At 39.4% G+C, this 19,363-nt stretch overlaps 1 protein-coding gene across 2 annotated transcripts in view; it reads right to left on the bottom strand.

Annotated features, from left to right (window-relative positions):
• aff2 (AF4/FMR2 family, member 2) overlaps positions 1-19,363 on the bottom strand; it is a 189,934-nt gene extending 170,571 nt beyond the window's left edge. For both annotated transcript variants that reach the window (XM_084940141.1, XM_084940148.1), the window contains exon 1: positions 19,119-19,363. In XM_084940141.1, the coding sequence (XP_084796267.1) occupies positions 19,119-19,171 (53 nt within the window). In that variant the 5' untranslated portion in view covers positions 19,172-19,363. The remainder of the gene's footprint in view (positions 1-19,118) is intronic.

Below are 19,363 nucleotides of genomic sequence, written 5' to 3'. Positions count from 1 at the left end.
TATTTATTAAGTTTGATGGATAACACTTCCTGCTGGGAAATAAGCAGAGGGGTGCCCTTTGGAACGCCTTGATGGCATTCTTCGCTAAAACAGAAGCACCTAGTACCACAACTCAATGGCCACAGCACAGCGGAGCCTCACGGGAGCATGTTTCTACCTTTTTCACTCATTTAAATATTATGTCCTTGCAAATATTTTGATATTAAACCAGATTTGCTTGGTCATCCATTCAGTTCAAAAAGAGCTTGAAAGTGAAAGTCCCCGTGCCTGTGACATTTCTCAGCCGCATGGTTCGTGTCCTTCATGAAAGTCAAGTTTTTCTATGGTGTGCTTTTATTACTGAGAACATGACAAAGCAAAAAAGAATCTAGCTCATGGGAGGAAGAAGAATAGAATTTATGCTTCACACAGAGACATCGTTCCCAGACCTCTCATTCTTAACCATCAAATCTTATCTCACTGAACACACTGGTGAACGTATTACTGATATACACTCTACAGGCTTTATATTGCCTACAATGGCAGTATAGAGGAACTAATTTTATGCATCGTGAGAGTCCAGAGCCCTGCACATATAAGCTCACCATGCAACGTATCGTGAGAAAGAATTTACATCTAGATAAAGATAAATGTTAAAAATGAGTTTTAAGAAAAAGGGAGTCCTGTACGTGCAGCAGGCAATGTGTGTGTATGTATAAGTTGTCAATCAAATGTCAGTGTAATAAACAAACAGACATCTTCTTTTTCATTGCAGTAATATGAACGGATTTTCCTGGTTTCTAAAAGAGGGTGTGTCACCAGGGTCACCCTCTGACTGTCTGCAATCTGATACATGCTTCCTGTAAATATCCACAAGTTCTCTTATTATTGAGGTTTGTTTAAAGATTGCACGCTTTAAGGTACAATATGTATTTTTTTAGGTTATTTAATAGAAGAAAAAGATTGTTGTACTCATAAATAAACACAGATTATTGTGTAATTAAATCTTCCAACAAACTGATGCATTTTCATAAACATAATCTATTAAAAATACACAAGAGGAGAGGTTTGTGGAAGCGGCCATATTGGATAAATGGACACTGGTGTTCCACTTAATTTTATTGATGTGGCGAGAGACTGGCCACATACATAATTTCAAATTATTTCAAATTATTTATGACGATTTAACATTTGTACATACATTTTTTCATCGTCTATTTCTCATTATGTTTTTCTCCACCACTGCTCTTTCCTCCCTTCACCCTCGCTGCAGGAAGGAGCGCTTTCGCAGATCATTCATCCCAACAGCAGTTAGACTCTATAACTCCTCAATCATGATGTCATAAGTCACTGGACACTGTGATCATCCACGGTCACCACTTCATGCATAATGGACCTTCCATGTGTATGGACATGTGCAGGTATATATGTATGTATATGTATAGATATGTATAATTAGTGTGTACATGTGTGTGTGTGTACATGTCTATACATAGGAATAGTGGTGGTACAATAGTTATGTCAAGCTATATAGTTTATGTCTTGCATATTTCCAACCATATTCATAATCACATACTGTGTATGCTACCATTGTATATAGTGTATTATCTTACTTTTTTTTTTTCATTGATTGTACTTATTTTTATTTTTGTATTTCCTTCTGATACCTGTACCTGAGCTGAGGTAACACAAAAATTTATCTTATCTTATCTTATTTCCCCTCATCCTCTTCCTCCTCATCTCAGGCCTGAACTGGAGTCAGGGCTCTAACATCAAAACGTGCATAAACATACTAATTTATACCTGGTATTGTAACAATTGCTTACTGTTAACTGATTAGACATGTGACATCTGTCTGGATAGCGGAAAACAGGTAGACTAAACAACAACTGGTTATATGCTAACATTATCCCAGCTAAAAACACTCCCCCTCTAATAAACAGTTTGATTATATTCTCACATGTATGAGACTCTAAGTCCACTCCCCCGTTCACTAACACTGGCTAACAGAGGCTAACAGCAGCTAACAGAGGCTAATATATGCTATCAGAGGTAACAGAAGCTAACAGCAGCTAACAGCAGCTAACAGAGGCTAACAGCAGCTAACAGAGACTAACATATGCTATCAGCAGCTAACAGAGGCGAACAGCAGCTAACAGAGGCTAACAACAGCTAAAAGAAGGCTAACATATGCTATCAGCAGCTAACAGAGGCAAAAAAGCAGTGATTATTGAGAGAAAGGTTTAGGATATCCTCATCAACTCGCCTCAAAGTTGTTGTCATCAGACAGAAGTGAGCTTCTCTGAATCGCTGACAGGTATTTGACTCCTTTCATAAAGTTTTATACTCTCCTCCAGACTAAATAGATGTGGACAGCCGATATAAACAGCGACTGTACCTAGCATTATGCACTTGAATTGGGACAGATATGAAAACAGAATTTCGTTGATCGCAATCTGCAGTCTACTGACATCTAGCGGCACTTTACACACTGACATGTGACCCATTTTTAGAAAATGCCTAAGTGGTGGCATTGATTCAAGAAGGTGCTTTAAACATTCCTCATCTATTTTTAGCCATATTGACATTACAGCATAACACTGTTGCTGCACATTCATTATGTGAATCTCCCATTCCAACACATCCCAAAGGGGGGCTATTGGACTTAGATCTGATGACTGTGGAAGCAGTGAAAATAACGGCATGTTCAAGAAACCAGTTAAAGATGATTTGGGCTCTGTGATGTAACACATTATCCTGCTGGAAGACGATATCAGAAAATGCACTGTGGTTATAAAGGGATGGACGTGATAATCAACAATACAAATACAATAATCTACAACAATCCACAGTTCAATTTATATCATTTCAAGGAACTTGCCATGCATAAACAAATTAAATACAAAGTGCATTTTTGTGGGCACTTCCGAGAACCAGTTAAGGAGCTGTTAAATATTATGCTGTATTAATTCAAGATATTTACACAAAAAAACTTAAATCTAAATATTAATATTTCTGTTCTTACCCAAATCCCAAACCATTAACTACTAATCCCGTTGGCGGTTCCCTCTCTGGATAGCCCAAGGGACACCCTGACACACACACACACACAGTAAGCTGGTCTTTGGGGAGCTGAATCCGCCGCTTCAGGGGAAATAAGAAAAATTTCTTATTCTATTTAACGTAATAAAAATAATGACACAAAAGGAATTATCATTATGTAGTACAAGTTAATACATCGCCTTATCGTCCTCACTGCATAATGATACAACAACAGATTCTGGAAGCATCTGAGGAATTGCGGGGTTCGTTGTGGGTTTGTCCTTTTCTTCCTCATCTTTGGCATTTGCCAGACATCACCTGCCAATCAAACAGTTTCTGTACAGCATTTTCCAGACATTGCTTGTCAATCAAAAAGTGCAAGTGGTATCTTTTTCTTCAGGTGTTCTCTTAGAGTGAGTTTTGTCCATCCATGCAGCTGATGCTAATTATTACCCACTTTTTTTTTTTTTTTTATCTCTTCAGGCTAAAATAATAGGAGACATCAAACATACTGCTTCCTCAGCTCCACAGGGGCTTTCCCTGAATGAAGGCTTGTCTGCATGACCTCGTGTTTAAAGCAGTAAATAAAACAGGTTTAATAAAGTGGCAGCCAGCGTAAAGCTGTGAATCTGAAAAAAGAAAAGTGAAAGAGGTAGTTGGGTATGCTTCAGGCAGTTTCAGAAAATTATCAATTTAACGCAACAGCAGTGCATGGCTGCTCTAAATATAAAGTCCGACCTGCATCCAAAATGAAAGAATTAAAATAGCACAGTGATAGATCTGATCACATCGGGCGTAGCAGTTCTGTGTCAGAAACACGGACACTGCGTCTTGATAAAAGCATCATTAGGGGCATTTGCGAATGTCTTCAGGGTTCTTGTGTTAACACTGCAGACCAATTACAATCAAATCAAACATGCAAGGACTGTCTTCCTATATTTCTCTGTCCGCTTTTTATTTTTTCTTTAAATTCTGAGTTTCTCTGGGCTCCGCTACCTCTTTCTACCCAGTGTAAATAATGTAATTTGTCACAGACAGGCCTCCGTGTAGGAGATGACCTTTCGAAACCTCACAGTAAATTGGCCCCGGCTAGCAAAGCTACGTCATTAGCCCTCTCTGTCTCTGTCTCGCTCTCACTTCCTCTATATCGCCCTGCTTTCAAATTCACTTTTATTACTTCTGTTTAATTTAAAAGTCAGTGTTTAATCTACTGTCCTGTGAGGCTAACTAGCTCTCTCTGTCTTTCTTTCTCCGCTATATCCCACAGTCACACACATAAAACCAAATCATAAAGCCCTGCCAGTGGGTCATTTTAAAGTCATATTAACTCTCTCGTTTGTTTAATATACATCAAATGTATTATAAATTCACTCTTGCACTAGATCAGGCAAACTACAAAAAAGGCTTTGGTCTGTATTGTGTACTGTACACTTACAACTTTGCTTGTATTGTGTATTGTCAAATTGACACATAATAAGATATTTTGTCTGAGAGTTGTGCGGGCCTTCTGTAAAATGAATCAAATATTATATTGGCTGAACTACATTAAACATATGTTAAAGTATACAGTTGCATATCTGGAAAAAGAGCACACATAAATGATAATATAGCTAGCTAATATCTAGCTAGCCGCGATGTATAAGAATCATAAACAATATAGAACTTTTATTTGCAGAGAAAAATTAATTAAATAGCAGTCGTTGCTGATTGTTGACAGAATCAAAAGACTTATTTAATGATCGTAGAGATCAGGGCTACTCTAAAGAATTTAACAAAATAAAAAATTGTAGCCTTCCTGATACTTGCATTCCTAGCCCTTTGAAAAATGTGAAACCATATCAAAATATCTTTAAAATGTTTTTTGGATTTCTGGATTTTTTCTGAGTTTCCAAGCCTTCTCTCCAAGGCCATAACCAGCCTGTAAACATGGTGGATGGATTTTAATCTATTTTTTATTTGTGTAGATGGAAAGCAGTAGGAGAACTAGCACTAACTAAAATCAGCCAATTAAAAACCTGACCACCCACCCACACAATCCTGAGCTAAACATTGATAAAACACGGAGGGGATTTTTTCCCCCTCTACTTTCTGCCTAAATAAATAACAGACCTACTCATTACAGGTGCAGAGCAGGTTTGGGTTTACAGAAATAAACTTCTGCCAGAAACATCGCAACATTTTGGCATTTTCACCTTAATGATGTTGAACAAAATGAACCTGCTGAAACATTTAAGTTCAGAGGGTGAAAATGCACCACTAACACACAGCCAGACAGGATTCCAGTACATCTGCACATACCTGGATGTAAGTCGGCTTTCTGCCACCATAAAATACTCGCACAGACTTTTGGACAGACACAAAATGGGTATCAGCAGTATCACAAGTGCCAACTACAGCAGAGCAGAGAACTACTAGAGCACTGGGTTCAAGGCAGACTGAGTGTGTGCCTGCAAAGAAAGAGAGTGTGTGTGTGTGCGTGTGTGTGTGCGTGTGTGTGTTATCATTCCTCAGCACCATGCTCCTCTTGGCAGATGGCTGTGCCAACCCCGGGACCTGGCGTGTGTGTGTGTGTGTGTGTGTGTGTGTGTGTGTGTGTGTGTGTGTGTGTGTGTGTGTGTGTCTTGTCTTGGTATCTTGGGGGCACAAGGGCAGAAGCTACCTGGTGTTGACTGCCAAGTCTCTCGTTCTCTTGTGCGCTCTCTTTTTATAAACCCTACACACACTCTCTCTCTCTCTCTCTCTCTCTCTCTCTCTATTACACACACACACACACACACACTTCTACTGAAATGCCGTGCCCAGTCACGACTTTTATTGCATATGTGGTTGAATTTAGTTTTTAAGAAGGTCCAGCCATGGAAAACTGTGTAAAAGATACTGTAGATAGAGGTAGTACAATTTCCCCTTTATGCATTATTAAAGGGACAATTCACCAACAAACCTAATTTGTAGATTTTCCCTTGTCTGCAATGCTTTTTGTCTAACCAATGGAAGTGTGCAGCTAGCTAACAGCTAACTCGACTGAGAGGGAGAATCCGTGATTGTGTCAGAAATCCCTCACTGACTGATAAACCTGTAGATGGATTTATGTGTAGAAGATTATTTTGTGAGCTCAAACAAACAAAAATCCTTGCTGATGTTATTCGGTTAAGGAGCCATATGTGCAGATTGGAAGTTTCACTGTTTTTATATATTCTGACCACATGCAGAAGAATCAAACACATGAAGACAGTTTCAAAGCCACACTTCATATCTCTGCTGTCGAACATTAACGGAGCTTAATTAAGAAAATTATTTGGGTTTGTTTTGGTTTTATGTTATTCTTTTCTTTTTAACCCTCTCGAGGGCAGGCGTTGCCGATTTGCAACAGTTAAAAACTAACAACCTGATTACCCCACATACATATTTTATGAGGTTTTTTTTACTCAGAAGTACCACTGCAGGACTTGGTTGTGCATTAGCAACAAAAAGTTTAATTTGAGCCTGAGAGGGTTAAAACCTTAATATTAAAATGTGTTATTCGTAAATAAATAACACATTTTAGGCAGAGGTTAAAATCAATACTACAGTCTAAATATCAGGAGAGCAAATCAATATTTATAGGAAAATTTTATAAATACAGAAATAATAAATAGTAAATAATAATACAGTCACATATCGTGATACAAATTTAGAAGCATAGCATCCACCACTACGAACATTTATTTTTAATATTTCTGTAACAAATACATATTGTACTGAGCATATTTTCTCTTTTTTGAAACTCTAGTGAAACGCCCAAAGGTCTTCTGTTCTTGAACAGTGAGAGGTAATGTAGGATACTCTGAACAGTCTGTACAGGGTATATTAAATCCATTTGGCAGTGCTAAAAAATGGCAAACTCATTATTTAGTCCACTATGCTGGATGTTTCTTCCTGTTAAAAGGGAGTTTTTCCTTCCCACGGTCACCAAGTACTTTAACATAAAGAGTCACTGGATTGTCGGGGCTTTCTCTGTTTTCTCTGCATTATTGTCCGGTCTTTACATAACAATATAAAGAGCCTTGAGGCAACTGTTGTAATTTGGCGCTATATAAATAAACTGAATTAAATATGTAGTAAGCATGAGTGAGCGATTGTGGACAGAGCTAACGCTTACATCCTGCTTCCTTCTGCATCATCATAGAGACGGAGTACTCTGATGACCATACACAAAACTGCTCACAACATGAATAAATGAATGAATGAATTATTGGTACTTTGAGAACCAGACACATCTACAAAATTCCTTCGAAACAAGGAACTCCTGCCAAAACAGTTCAGATGGGAAAAAATGCATAAATGAAATTTAATTAGTAGCAGTGACTGTTGTTGTAGCACTGAATGCATCGCTCTCTACATAAAATGTTAAGCTCAGGTTAAGCGTGTACTCCAAGTTGTAACTAATAAGTCAATGTTATCACATATTCCTGATAATGTAACGTAATAACAATATTGTCCTGCTATCATGACACATCATTCTCCTGCCTGAATTAGTGTTACGGAGCAAACACTGCTTACTAATTCCAATAATTACTAATGAGAATTTCCCAACAAATTAGTGAACGTTACTCCAAGCAAATACTTGATCAACTAATTAAACAAATTCTTAATTAGCTTTAACAACAAACTGGGGGATGTAATTTCAAGCAAGCTCTCTAACTAATCTGACCCATTCCACCAAATTCCACCGAATATTATCTTAAGCAAATAGTGAGATAATTAAATAAAGTCACTACTAAATAAACACGTACACTTTATAGAACCAGAAAGTGCTATGCCACAGTTTTCAGATATATGCAACACTCAGGTTATTTCCTGATGAGTTATGCTCCCCTGCTTAGATGTGTTTCAGAAATTCCGCCGCAGCTCATGCTTCCTTTATCTCTCCTCTGTGCGTTGTCTGATAAAGAAACTACCACAAAACTCATCTTTAAAAAGACATAAAAAACGACTCGTGGCAATAGAAACGTAGGTAAGTACGAGCATTAAGAGGTGGGAAACACTCTAAGACAATGACTATGCCGATAACAGAAGAGCAGCTACAGCACAACAGATCTGATCCCAGGGGAGAGATTTGTTTCAGTTCTGTACAGTTATGCTCAGCTTTATAGTCTAATTAACAGTTACAGGGCTTTTAGTATTGGCAATTGTGATTTTGGCGCAGCATTAACAGAACGATGTGAAACTACCTGTTTATTTCATAAGCCTCTTCACCTACGTGTTAACACTGTTTGCTTTTTTTAATAACAGTATTGCCGCTCAGAGAGAGATATCTCCGTCTAAGTACTTCGGCTGCACTCATGAGTGACTTTACCGCACCTCATTGAGCCACTCAGTGCCTTTTGGGTGTTACCATCTGAGGCTTGTCGTGGTAATTTGTTGTGTGAACTCTCTTTATTTATGATAACTGACTAAAAAGGTTTGGAGGGGTCTCAATGCATTTTTTCACTCCACAACTGAACACTTATTGGATTTATTCAAAGATTTGATGCAATTGAAAAAAAAGTTTGTGCACCTTACTGAGTATGGCGTCCTTTGGGCTAATTTTCTGTGGCATCGTACAAAATAGAGTGCGCAGCAGTAGAGGGAGGCCAATAGTATGCTTACACTGATCAAGATAAATGTTCTGCTGAGGATTTTTATATCCCATCCAGATGGTTACTCTTAATTTTCTTATAAGGCACTAAAGAAAGTGAACAGATGGTTTAGCTCTTTATATGGAGCGTGTGCAAATCCTACAATGTCTATACTCCAACCCTCAACTGAGCCTCAGTTTACCTGCTAGTAAAGTTTCAACAGCTGACCTCTGTCTTTGTACGAGTTCTGTAATGTGATAACATAATTGGATTGTGTGTCAAACTGTTAATTCAAAGGCTTCATCAACTTAATTATGTTTCTTAAGAATCATGCAATTAAGTTTTCTCTTTCAGTACTTCAATGAAAAACAGCAGCGTCGTTTTTCAAGGCTGTAAGATCTTTAAAGACTAAAACAGAGTGTAAACTGTGAGTAGAAAGTGATAATAATATCTGGAACACAAGTAAAACACTCGAACTCTTCAGTTAATGTAGCTTTATGTTATCATTTTGGATCCTAATACATCACATATGTTGTATTATCTGTTTACAGCTCGCAGTGTGGAGCACTAAATCCTAAAAGCTAAGCTAAGACAATATTTCGAGTTAATTTGGAGATTCTGATCATTGCTTCCTTGTTGAAATGTAAACACAGCCACAAAGACACATCTGTATAATTTTACATCAAAGTCTCCAATGGATCAACTCCTCACAATTGACTCTTTGGCAGAAATGTAGTAAGATTTCTGGTGTACATCAAATCAGACAAGTTCTTTCAAATCTGGAAACAATGTCTTATAACAGCTCTAATCAAACATATTTGATCAGCAGTGCTTCTTAATGGCCCTGCGTATAGTGAAAAATGTCAATTGTTTCCATGAGACCCACAAAGAAGTATGACTTCTGCAGAACTTTGAAGAACATTTTAAACTCATTCTTGGGTTGTTTTAACTTTTTGGTTCAGCCTCTGGTCAATCACATGCTTCATTTGCAGCGTTTAGTAGGTGGAGACCAAAAAATAGCTAAAAGAGCAGATTGTTGAAGATTTTTCTGCAGGTTTTTGAATTCCTAGCAATTCCCCCTGTTAGTCTAAGCAACTATCTCTGATAAGCCTTGATAAAAGGTGCCGCCCACCCCCAATACACACACACACACACACACACACACACGTGTGTATTTATATCCTTGTGGGGACATCTCATTGACATAATGCTTTCCCTAGCCGCTTACCGTAAAAAATGAATGCCTAACCCTGACCCTTACCCTAAACCTAACCATAACATTTAGGTCTCAAAAATGCCTTCAAACTCGTAGGGACCGGGATTTTGGTCCCTATGAGGGCTGTTTGTCCCCACAAGTATAGTAAACTATCAATTTTTGGTCCCCATGAAGATGTTAATACCCATACACACACACACACACACACACACACACGCACGCACGCACACACACACACGCACACACACACACGCGCGCACACACACACACACACTTTAATGACAGAGAAGTTAGTTCTAAAGACACAAACCTTTATTTCTGCTGCTATGCTGGAGAATTACAACAGAATAAAATGTATTTAAGATTAGCTCAGCCTTAAACATCTGCAGGAGTAATATTGATCCATGTAACACAGATGAGGAACATTTTTGCAGAATATGTTTTATAATATTTTAGGGACCATTTGCCAGTAATACAGTTTTATGTGTGTTTTCACAGTGTTCAAGTGTTCTAAAAAGTCCTCCAGCACTCGTCATTATCAGGTCATGGTGAATATTTTGATAAATAACTATAGAAGTAATAATATTTGACAAGTCTTCAGCCAGGAGGGAGTGCTTGTTTATCGCCAATATTTTTTGAATAATAATTAATTCTGAGTAATATTAATAATGTTAATATTAATTACTAGTGACAGTTTCTTACCTTTCTGTTGTTTTCTCTTGTTCACTAACTGTGATGTCTTTGTTTTAAATGTGCTGTAGAAATAAAACTGACATTGACATTATCAATTATATAAGTTATAATTATAGTTACAATTATATCTTATCCCATATAAGATTATTTGATTGGTAGATTGTTAATGAAATTAATGCTGCCTTATTTATGGTTAGAGTAAAATTTATAAAACACTTTTGAAAGAGCAAAGTTTCCTTTTATAACCTTGAGTTGCTTCCTTTTTCTTCATCTCTGCTTTTATTATCAGAGCAGATTTGTTGTGAACCTTAGATTTGACTTTGACTTGCATGAGGGTATCTGGTTTTTTGTGTAGCTTTGAATAAAAATAATAAAGCTAAAAAAATTTTTTTTTTCTTTGTTTGTTTGTTTTTTCAGCACCACGGACAGTGACTGTTTCCTCCCAGATGGAGTCCAGGTGATCTGGCTACTTTTACCAGCTTCTTCACACCTGCTGACAGAGCTGGCGCTTCACAGCCCTGTGGGATAACTGTACTGCCAGTATGGGATAAAATGGATTTTTTTTTCCCAGTTAGAAGATTTCCTTCAGTGTTATCTGCTGTCAGGTTGAAGCATTTGTTTGTGAATTCTTGGCAGTTTGGGATGAGACACAGCTTCCTTTCGCAGCCTCTGAGTTGCTGATGATGTGGGTGTGAAGTATCATCAAGTGGAGCTGGTTTGGCAAGCCTAGGCCGATCACACAGCAAGGATGGAAATTTCAGTGTGTGATGAATGATTTTGCACTTATTGAGCTTGCACGTGTGAGTGAGCTGACTGAGAGCTTGGGAGGATTGATGGCAGATTGAATACCAGACTGTGAGAATGAACATCGAATGCATTGACTCTGTCACCTCCTTTCCCCAAAGATTCCATCACCGCTTCTTGTAGGTTTTCAAGAGCCGGACCTGAGTATTCAACTTTCTGAATATTTGATGGCTTGGTGGGTATTTAATCATCTACTGTGGGATTCAGTTTTTTGGAATCCACAAATCTAGCACCTTTGTGGACAAACAGTTGCCACTACTCCACTGCGACACACAAGGACAAGGAATTACTCACAGCCTCCTTGGCCAAGTTATTAAACCCCCAAATTGTCTCTGATTCACTCCTCAGTCTGTCTCTCTGTGCATGTATGTGTGAGAGATAAAGCGTTTTAAGTTCATAGAATAATCTGCCACGTGAATGTGTGTGTGTGATTGTAGGAATGCTACTTATAATCTTTGTAATCCTTCAATAGTCAGTAAGACTAGAAAATTACCAAATACCATTCATCACTTTGTGATAAAATAGCTGAAATAACAACATAGACTATACATTAAAGATGGACATGGCCACCATGACATCACCCATTAGTTTGTAAACAACTGGTTTAAAGCCTTGAGTTCAGCATTTGTGTTTTAGTTTTAGAAGTTTTGGAATAATAAGCGATGATATTTTGGATGAGACGGTGGAGTGGGGAGGCAATCAGCTCATGTTAATTAGGCTGGTGAACTGAATTGTGCATCCATACAGTTGGTGCATCACATAGGTACAGACAACCTGCTAATTATTTTTAACAAATAAATAGAATAAACATATAATTTCTGTCATCAGTGTTCTTCTGCAATCTGGTAGAAGGTTCCGCATCATCCGGGCAAGGACAGAGAGACTCAAGAGGAGCTTCTATCCCCAAGCCATCCGGGCCCTAAACACACACACACCTGCCCTCTCACATCATCTATAATTGACTGAGACAGGACTCTCTTCCAGACACTCTAAACCAAGGCACAATGTACATTCCAAATTCCTTTAATTTCAAATATGTTTATATTGTCTATTCTGTAAAATAGTCAGATGTCTATTCATATTAATGTACAGAATTCACCTGCTTGCTGCTACTACTGCACATTCACCCAATGTATATACTATATATATATATATAATGTTCTTCCTCTACCCCCCCCCCCTTTTTTTGCACATGTCGAGGAGCGTGTCAGGCTACATTTCACTGTGTGTTATACTTGTATGACTATGCATGTGACAAATAAAGAACCTTGAACCTTGAACCTTCAATGGATCAGTCTGGATCTCAGTGGGCAAGCAAGGAAAGCAGTGCTTGCCCAGTAAGTTTAACCTGCAGTTAAATAATATTAAGGCATTAAAATTGTTCAACCCTCCGGTAAAAGTCACCACAGACCACTCGTCTATACCAATAACCATTTGTCAGTCAGCACAGGTGGTTGATAACAAACAGGCGTAAACCTTCATGTAACTTAAAATGGAGATGTAAACACACACTATTATCATAAACAGGGAACAGGGAAGTATCCAACTTCTATCACATTATAAACATGTTTAATTCTGATGTAAAGAGGGGATTTAAGCAGGCGAGCCTATGTGGACTGACTTGCTTTTGTGTTGTGTTGGCTTCATTTTACAGCCCCGCAGTTTGACTATCAGCAAACCTGTTTAATTTAACTTTACATGTATGATGATTTTAAATAAAATTAGCTGTAGCTGTAAAAAGATCTTTAATTATTAAATGCAAAAGACAAATTACTTTACAGAGTCATCCCCCTCCCCCGCCCAGCTGAAGACTCAATAATTTGGTTGTTATTACAAAAAAAGAGAAACACGATATTTGGGACAGCCATGGTGTATTTTCCCCTGGATTGTTCTGAAAAGAGAGCTTTGATTACACCTTTGAACAACAATCTTTTCTTTGTCTTGCAGCATTTAAACAACAATAATAAAAAAAGAATAATAATCGGTGTTTCTTCCCGCAGATGTGAACTTTTAGGCTCCAAAACACACAGCTGGAAACTTATCATTGCATGCTGAGGATATGTGTAATCAATTCTCTAATTAACTACTTAAATGGTTCAACCAATCACCATCAGCATCAATTAACATTCAAAGCGATCTCCCCCAGATTCCACTGCCATGATTAGCCGGCTACATGATGGGCAATTACAGTGAGGAGCACGCGACGCTCAATGCAAGCCATATTACAATCATACAAAAGCCTTCAGATCTCCAAGCGAGAGAACGAAACAAGAGGCAAGATGGGAGGAGGAGGGAGAAAGAGCAACAAAGAGGAGAAGAGATGAAAGGGTATTTCTTCAGGAGGAGGAGGAGGAGACCTACAGTGTTCGTTCAGATTTAACAAAGGGGGGAGCTTCAAGATTGTTTTCTCTTTCTCAGCTTTTTTTTTCTTAAAGGGAAAATCTACTGTCAAACACCAGCCACACATCAATGGCGCGTGACAGACTTTTAACTCCAATCTGAGTGATTTTCGTGGTTTCTATTGAAGGTGCGTTTTCGTCTTTTATGCCTGTAAAATCCATTGTAAAATTTCAGGAGGAAGATCTATTTGAAAATAACTCGCTGCATTCTGGTTCTCATCTTCCAGCGGTGCCGTTATCTTTGTTATCATCTTGGACAGCTGAGCCCATTTGAACATTTATTAGCACAGAGTCGCCAGCAACATCAAAAGTGGCCTTTAGAGATGTTGGTACAAGCCGATGGTTAAGAGACGACATCGGACAAGAAAAGCATAAAAAAGTCGGCCTCCATTCTCAACTGAAATATGCTTCAATTGAATTTCAGCTGAATTTATTTAGCTGTTTTTATTGATTTAAGGTTGTTTGGGGTTTGGGATGTTTAAAGTGGGGGAAAACATGTGTAAGGCAAATGATCAGTTGGCCAATGAAATGGTGCTGCAGTGATCTCCTCCTCTGATTACACCGTATTTATTCCACAATCTTCCATAAGCCAGATTGTGGAATAATTGGATCTTTGGCACGGTCATGTAGCCTCAACACAAAAAACTGCAAAAACTCTGTTAACGGTGCTTTTGGATGGTCTTTACTTAACCCTCTGAGGTCTAAGCCGTCATTGGTGATGAGCCCTCTCCAACCCTAACCCTAATTCTAACCCAGGGCTAGCTGAATCTTTTTGTATTGACCTGTTCTTCCAAGGCTTGTAAATCAGGAAAGAATCATTCTCATCGAAAGCTATTCACATTTTTTCCCCCAAATCTCCAAAATAAAGGATAATGGTTACCACCTGTGATGACTTAGACTTCACCAGGTTAAGGTCTTCTATGGTTTTCCACCTGTCATAAGTTCATAAATTGAAGAGTTAACAAACTAAGAGCACGTGGGTGGGGTATTGTTAAATCTGACAATCTGACATTGATTAAGTCCTTTAAACTTGATTTTGAATTATCTTGTGTCTTCCAAACTGACGACATTGAAATGTCAGGTACATTTCATACACACTCTTATTTTTAAATAGATACATTTAACACATGAAGGGATTCGGCTTTTTCAAGACACCAGGATGGATTGTGCTCTTCTACTGATTGGAAAACTTTGCCTGTTTTGCTTATGATGAAAAATAATTAGCCTGAATATTTTCTGTTGCAATATGTTGACTATGATGGCTGATGTGATTGAACAAACATATAGGACCATTTTTATCATTACATTTTGATTTTATTTTAATCATTTAGGGGCCTCCCTGTTTGGGAATCACAGTCGGTACTTGTAAAGGGTTGAACGGCCCCATGAGGAGAGTCTCCTTCCTGTTGTGTTGAGTTAGAGCTGAGACTTCAACACTGATGGTGTCTGAGATTCTTATCAGTACAGCTAGTGAACGTAGTGAGGCAGAGACCTGTTGTGCAGTTGATGTCGAGTACGACAGGAAAAAAACGCAAGTGTGCAAGACTCTGTTTTCCTGTCCGATAAACTCTTGAGCTAACATGCTGGCCCGTGCTAAATATGCTGGGCTAGCATAGCGCGTGCTGCTCCCACCGGTTTGTTAATGTAGAATCTCTGAGAATTACTCAACGTTTGCTTCCTTCTGCTGCTTTTTGAATTGGAAATGTGAATATGACGCCTTTCTATTTAGGTTCATTCAGTTTTTATGTTCATTAGGAATTGTTCAAAATACAGATTTGATTCAAATTCTTCAATATACTGACGATCTGCAGGTTTAAATAAGCCAACTCTACTGACTTCTGTGAGAAGCAGGAAATTAACACGCCCTGCCAAAGTGCCACACTTTAACAACATGACCAGCACTGCGAAGGAAATATATGACTGGCAAATCCTGGTGCTTCAACCCTACGTAGGGCTTCTCATAAATAAAATCATTGCTTACACTGTGGACCCCAGTGCTCCATTTTTCTTCTTCTACAAACATAAAAGATTAGGATCACATCTGACACGTTAATATGATTTGTTATAGAAGAAAGCATTTTTCTTCCAGCTTCTTGTGACTCCCTCAAGGGCACTTGGATGAGTCCAGACCCCTAAGGTGGCACCTGCTGGCTGTAATACACCCACAGACAGCTACATAAACAGAGCTGGCGTGATGTTTCCAGATTGTGACTGTTTAATTCTAAATGAGGGAGAAGCTGATCGACACACATAAGCTGCCTTCATTGTTCTGCAGTTTCCTAAAAACATTTTCTTGTATTTTCTTCATATTCTTTCTGGCCTAAAAGCCGTTTTAGTGTGAGCCCAATTTCCCATCAGGACCACCTGACAGCTCTGGCGTGATGGAGTGGTGGCAGGGGGAGGGTTACATGTGTAGACACCCCGAGCTTGTTGTTGAGCCCTGAGCAGCTCCACTCCAGCAGCGGGGGGTTAAGTACCTTGCTCCAGGGCCCTTCCACGGTGGCTGCTGAGGGACAGCAGTGTGTGTCACTTTCCCCGCTCAGACTCTCCCTGCTGGAATACGCATTCAAAACAGCAGCGTGGTTGCCAAGTTATTGTGCTCCCTCTGTAATACACAGTTAGACTGGAAAGGCTGACTGTTATATACCTTACTTCCTACAGTCCTGCTGAATGTTTCCACCAAGTGACAAGAAATATGCAGCATGAAGTGAGACACTTGATAATCTTTTAATAAAAGCTGATATTTTAAAAATGCTGTTAATCCAGAAGAATAAAATCATATATATATTTATATAGATATGACATGCATACATGACGCCATGTATGAAGCATTCTGCCTGCATTGTTTCTGATCGTGCACATGACTCTGCATCAGATTGCTGAATCGGTAAGTGGAGCAATTATTTAAAAAGAATTCCAGGGTTGATGATAAATGGCTGATTGAAAGGCAAAATTAACTACTTTGAATTAAAAAAAATTGTAATATGAATTGCAGGTGAGGCTGTGACCTCAACAGGAAGCTGCCCACCAGTACAACCAGAGCCTGACAAAGTGTTCTGAAAGATTCAAATTGCCCCTCCATTACTTTCCACACGCCCAGTTTCTGCACAAATGAGTGCGAGAATAAATTCCAAATCACGCTGAGAGACTGAATTATGTTTAACTTCTTGCAGATTCCAGCCTCTCTATCATCTTTTTGAAAACCCCAACATCTTTTTAGGCCTCCATAGAGTTAAAAGACTTAAAAAGCACTTCTCCCCATGTGGCTCTTTGTTCTTATGTCCTCTACTGCATAGAAAATGACTTCACAGAGGCATGCAGGAGGAGCAGAATCCACAAGAATGACTTTCATTATAGATGATAGTACCACTGATACTGATTAATAGTATAATACAGATTTTAGAGTTTTATAAAGGGGCAGCGTGGTGGTGCAGTGATCGGTGCCTGTTGCCTCCCATACAATTATACTGCACTGCACACCCATGCCTTTTAATGCATAAATAATACCATATATACTTAGTGACAGTATCCAATAGAGCAACAGGAGACTTCAGTTCCAGTGTCTTGGACTACAGCTGGTGACAGTAGTCCTTGTGGTCTCTGGGAACCCAGCAAGATCTGCTTTATGTGGCCTTCCAAGTCACAGCACATCTCCAGACACCAGGAGGAATCGGACACATTCAAGGACTGTCACGACAACAACCAGACCAGCCCGCCTATGTGGAAACACTGTACTGTAAAGCCTGGAGCAGCAACTGGATTTTCAAAATAAGCAACCGGACCATCCAGACGTAAGTCAACAGTCTTAGACAGATGAAAAAGTAAAAATAAGCCTCAAAATATAAATGTGTGGGATTCAGTGCAGGAAGGTTCTGGTGGAGATTGTAAATTGTAGTTTCGCTTGTGTTAACCCTGTGATGGGTGACCTGTCGCCCTATGACCAGCAGAGATATAATTAATAACATCATCTTAAATGTTTTTCTTTATTGGTGAACTATAACATTTTCCAAACATGTCCTGAAATGAATCTACTTTATGCAGCTATTCAAGTTAGAAAGCATCACCTCAATGCGCTTTTCTAGTCTCGACCTAACATTTAAGCCTTTGGAAGCTCCCACGCAGACGGTACATGCAAACTCCAAACAGAACGGTCCCAGGAAGGGACGAACCCAGAACCTTCCTGCTGTGAGACAGCAGTATTAACCGCTTCACCACTGTGCCACTCGTGTGCTGCACTTTAACAGGATGGCAGGAGGTAGAGCAGGTCATCTATTATTCATGAAGGTTGGCGGTTCGATCCTTGGCTGCTCTGGTCTATGTGCCAAATTCTCCTCAGGCAAGATACTTTCTCTCGATGCATTCATCAGAGTGTGTGTGTGTGTGAAAGAAAGCACTTAGATGTAGAACAAAGTGCTTTGAGTGCTACATAAGAACCAGTCCATTTAATGTCTTGCCATAGATATCAGGTCCTGATATATAAACAGCGAGCAGATACCAGCTGACTTATGTGCTGATTTTCACTGAGGATCATTTTCAGTGAGAGTGGATGGATCCAGAAGAATGTTTACTGCTTTTAAAATTACAGTCAAGTGTTCGTCCTGACTGTCAACTAATGAGTTCAGCTCTGAATCAACAACAACAACAAAAAAAGGACCAAGTGTGCCAAACAACACGAGGCTGAGACAGACCTCTCAATGCTGTCAACAGTACTGGATTTAACGATGGGGATGATCTACCTTAAGCGTTTACAGTAACAACCACTTTGCAGTGATGCTCAGTCAACACACGGCCAAACACTGACTGAGCGTCATCACTCCATCGCTATGCATCCATGGATGTGACGCTGCGCCTTTACACCTGCGCTGCACCAGGTGAGCTGAACTGAAATGTCACCAGGACACGTGATTCTTTAGGGACTGAAATGGAGCAAACACTAAACTGCCCAAACTTGTGGGGACGCAGTTCATTCACGTTTTTCCGATCCCTCCCTGCTCAGCGCTCCGCCACACTCCCCGGTGTCCGGTCTCACGTTTACGCCGAACGTTTTATTTTTATTTATTATTATTATTAATTTCACAACGAAACAGTAAAAAGCCGGCGTTGCACTGGCTGCCTATAGTGTGTGTGTGTGTGTGTGCAGACTGCGTGTGCATGCCTCCCGGTTCATCTCCAGCAACAACGGCAGCTTTACGGTGACAAAGAAAGACGGTGTGCGCGATTTCTCCGAGACTCAGTTTGGCTGCATCTCCAGACAAAAATACAAGAATCTTTATTTATACCCCAGAAAGCATGTCCGGCCATCCCTCCACAATAAACACACACATGCATGCATTTTATAAACACACACACACACACATAACAATATAAAGCTGCGCGCACAGGACTTACCATGGTTGTTCAAGCTCCCAGTCTCTGAAAAAGTCGAATTCAAAGAGATCCATTGCCGCTTGGGCTGGTGCTGTTGGTGGTTAAAATCCAAAGGTGGTGCTACGTGGTTCTACATAGGCTACTGACACTGAGTGTGTGTGTGTCAGAGAGAGAGAGCGAGGGAGAGTAGACACAAGCTGCTGCCGCTGCCAGGAAGCTGCTACGTGGTCGAGGCAAGCTGACAGCCAGGCAGAGGTGGAGGGAGG

The sequence above is a fragment of the Perissodus microlepis genome, chromosome 2 (genome assembly GCF_051167445.1).
Source record: "Perissodus microlepis isolate ML-2025 ecotype Zambia chromosome 2, ASM5116744v1, whole genome shotgun sequence".
Taxonomy (NCBI): Eukaryota; Metazoa; Chordata; class Actinopteri; order Cichliformes; family Cichlidae; genus Perissodus; species Perissodus microlepis.
The sequence above is the reverse complement of the archived record's forward strand: the minus strand, read 5'-3'. Positions and strand labels throughout refer to the sequence as shown.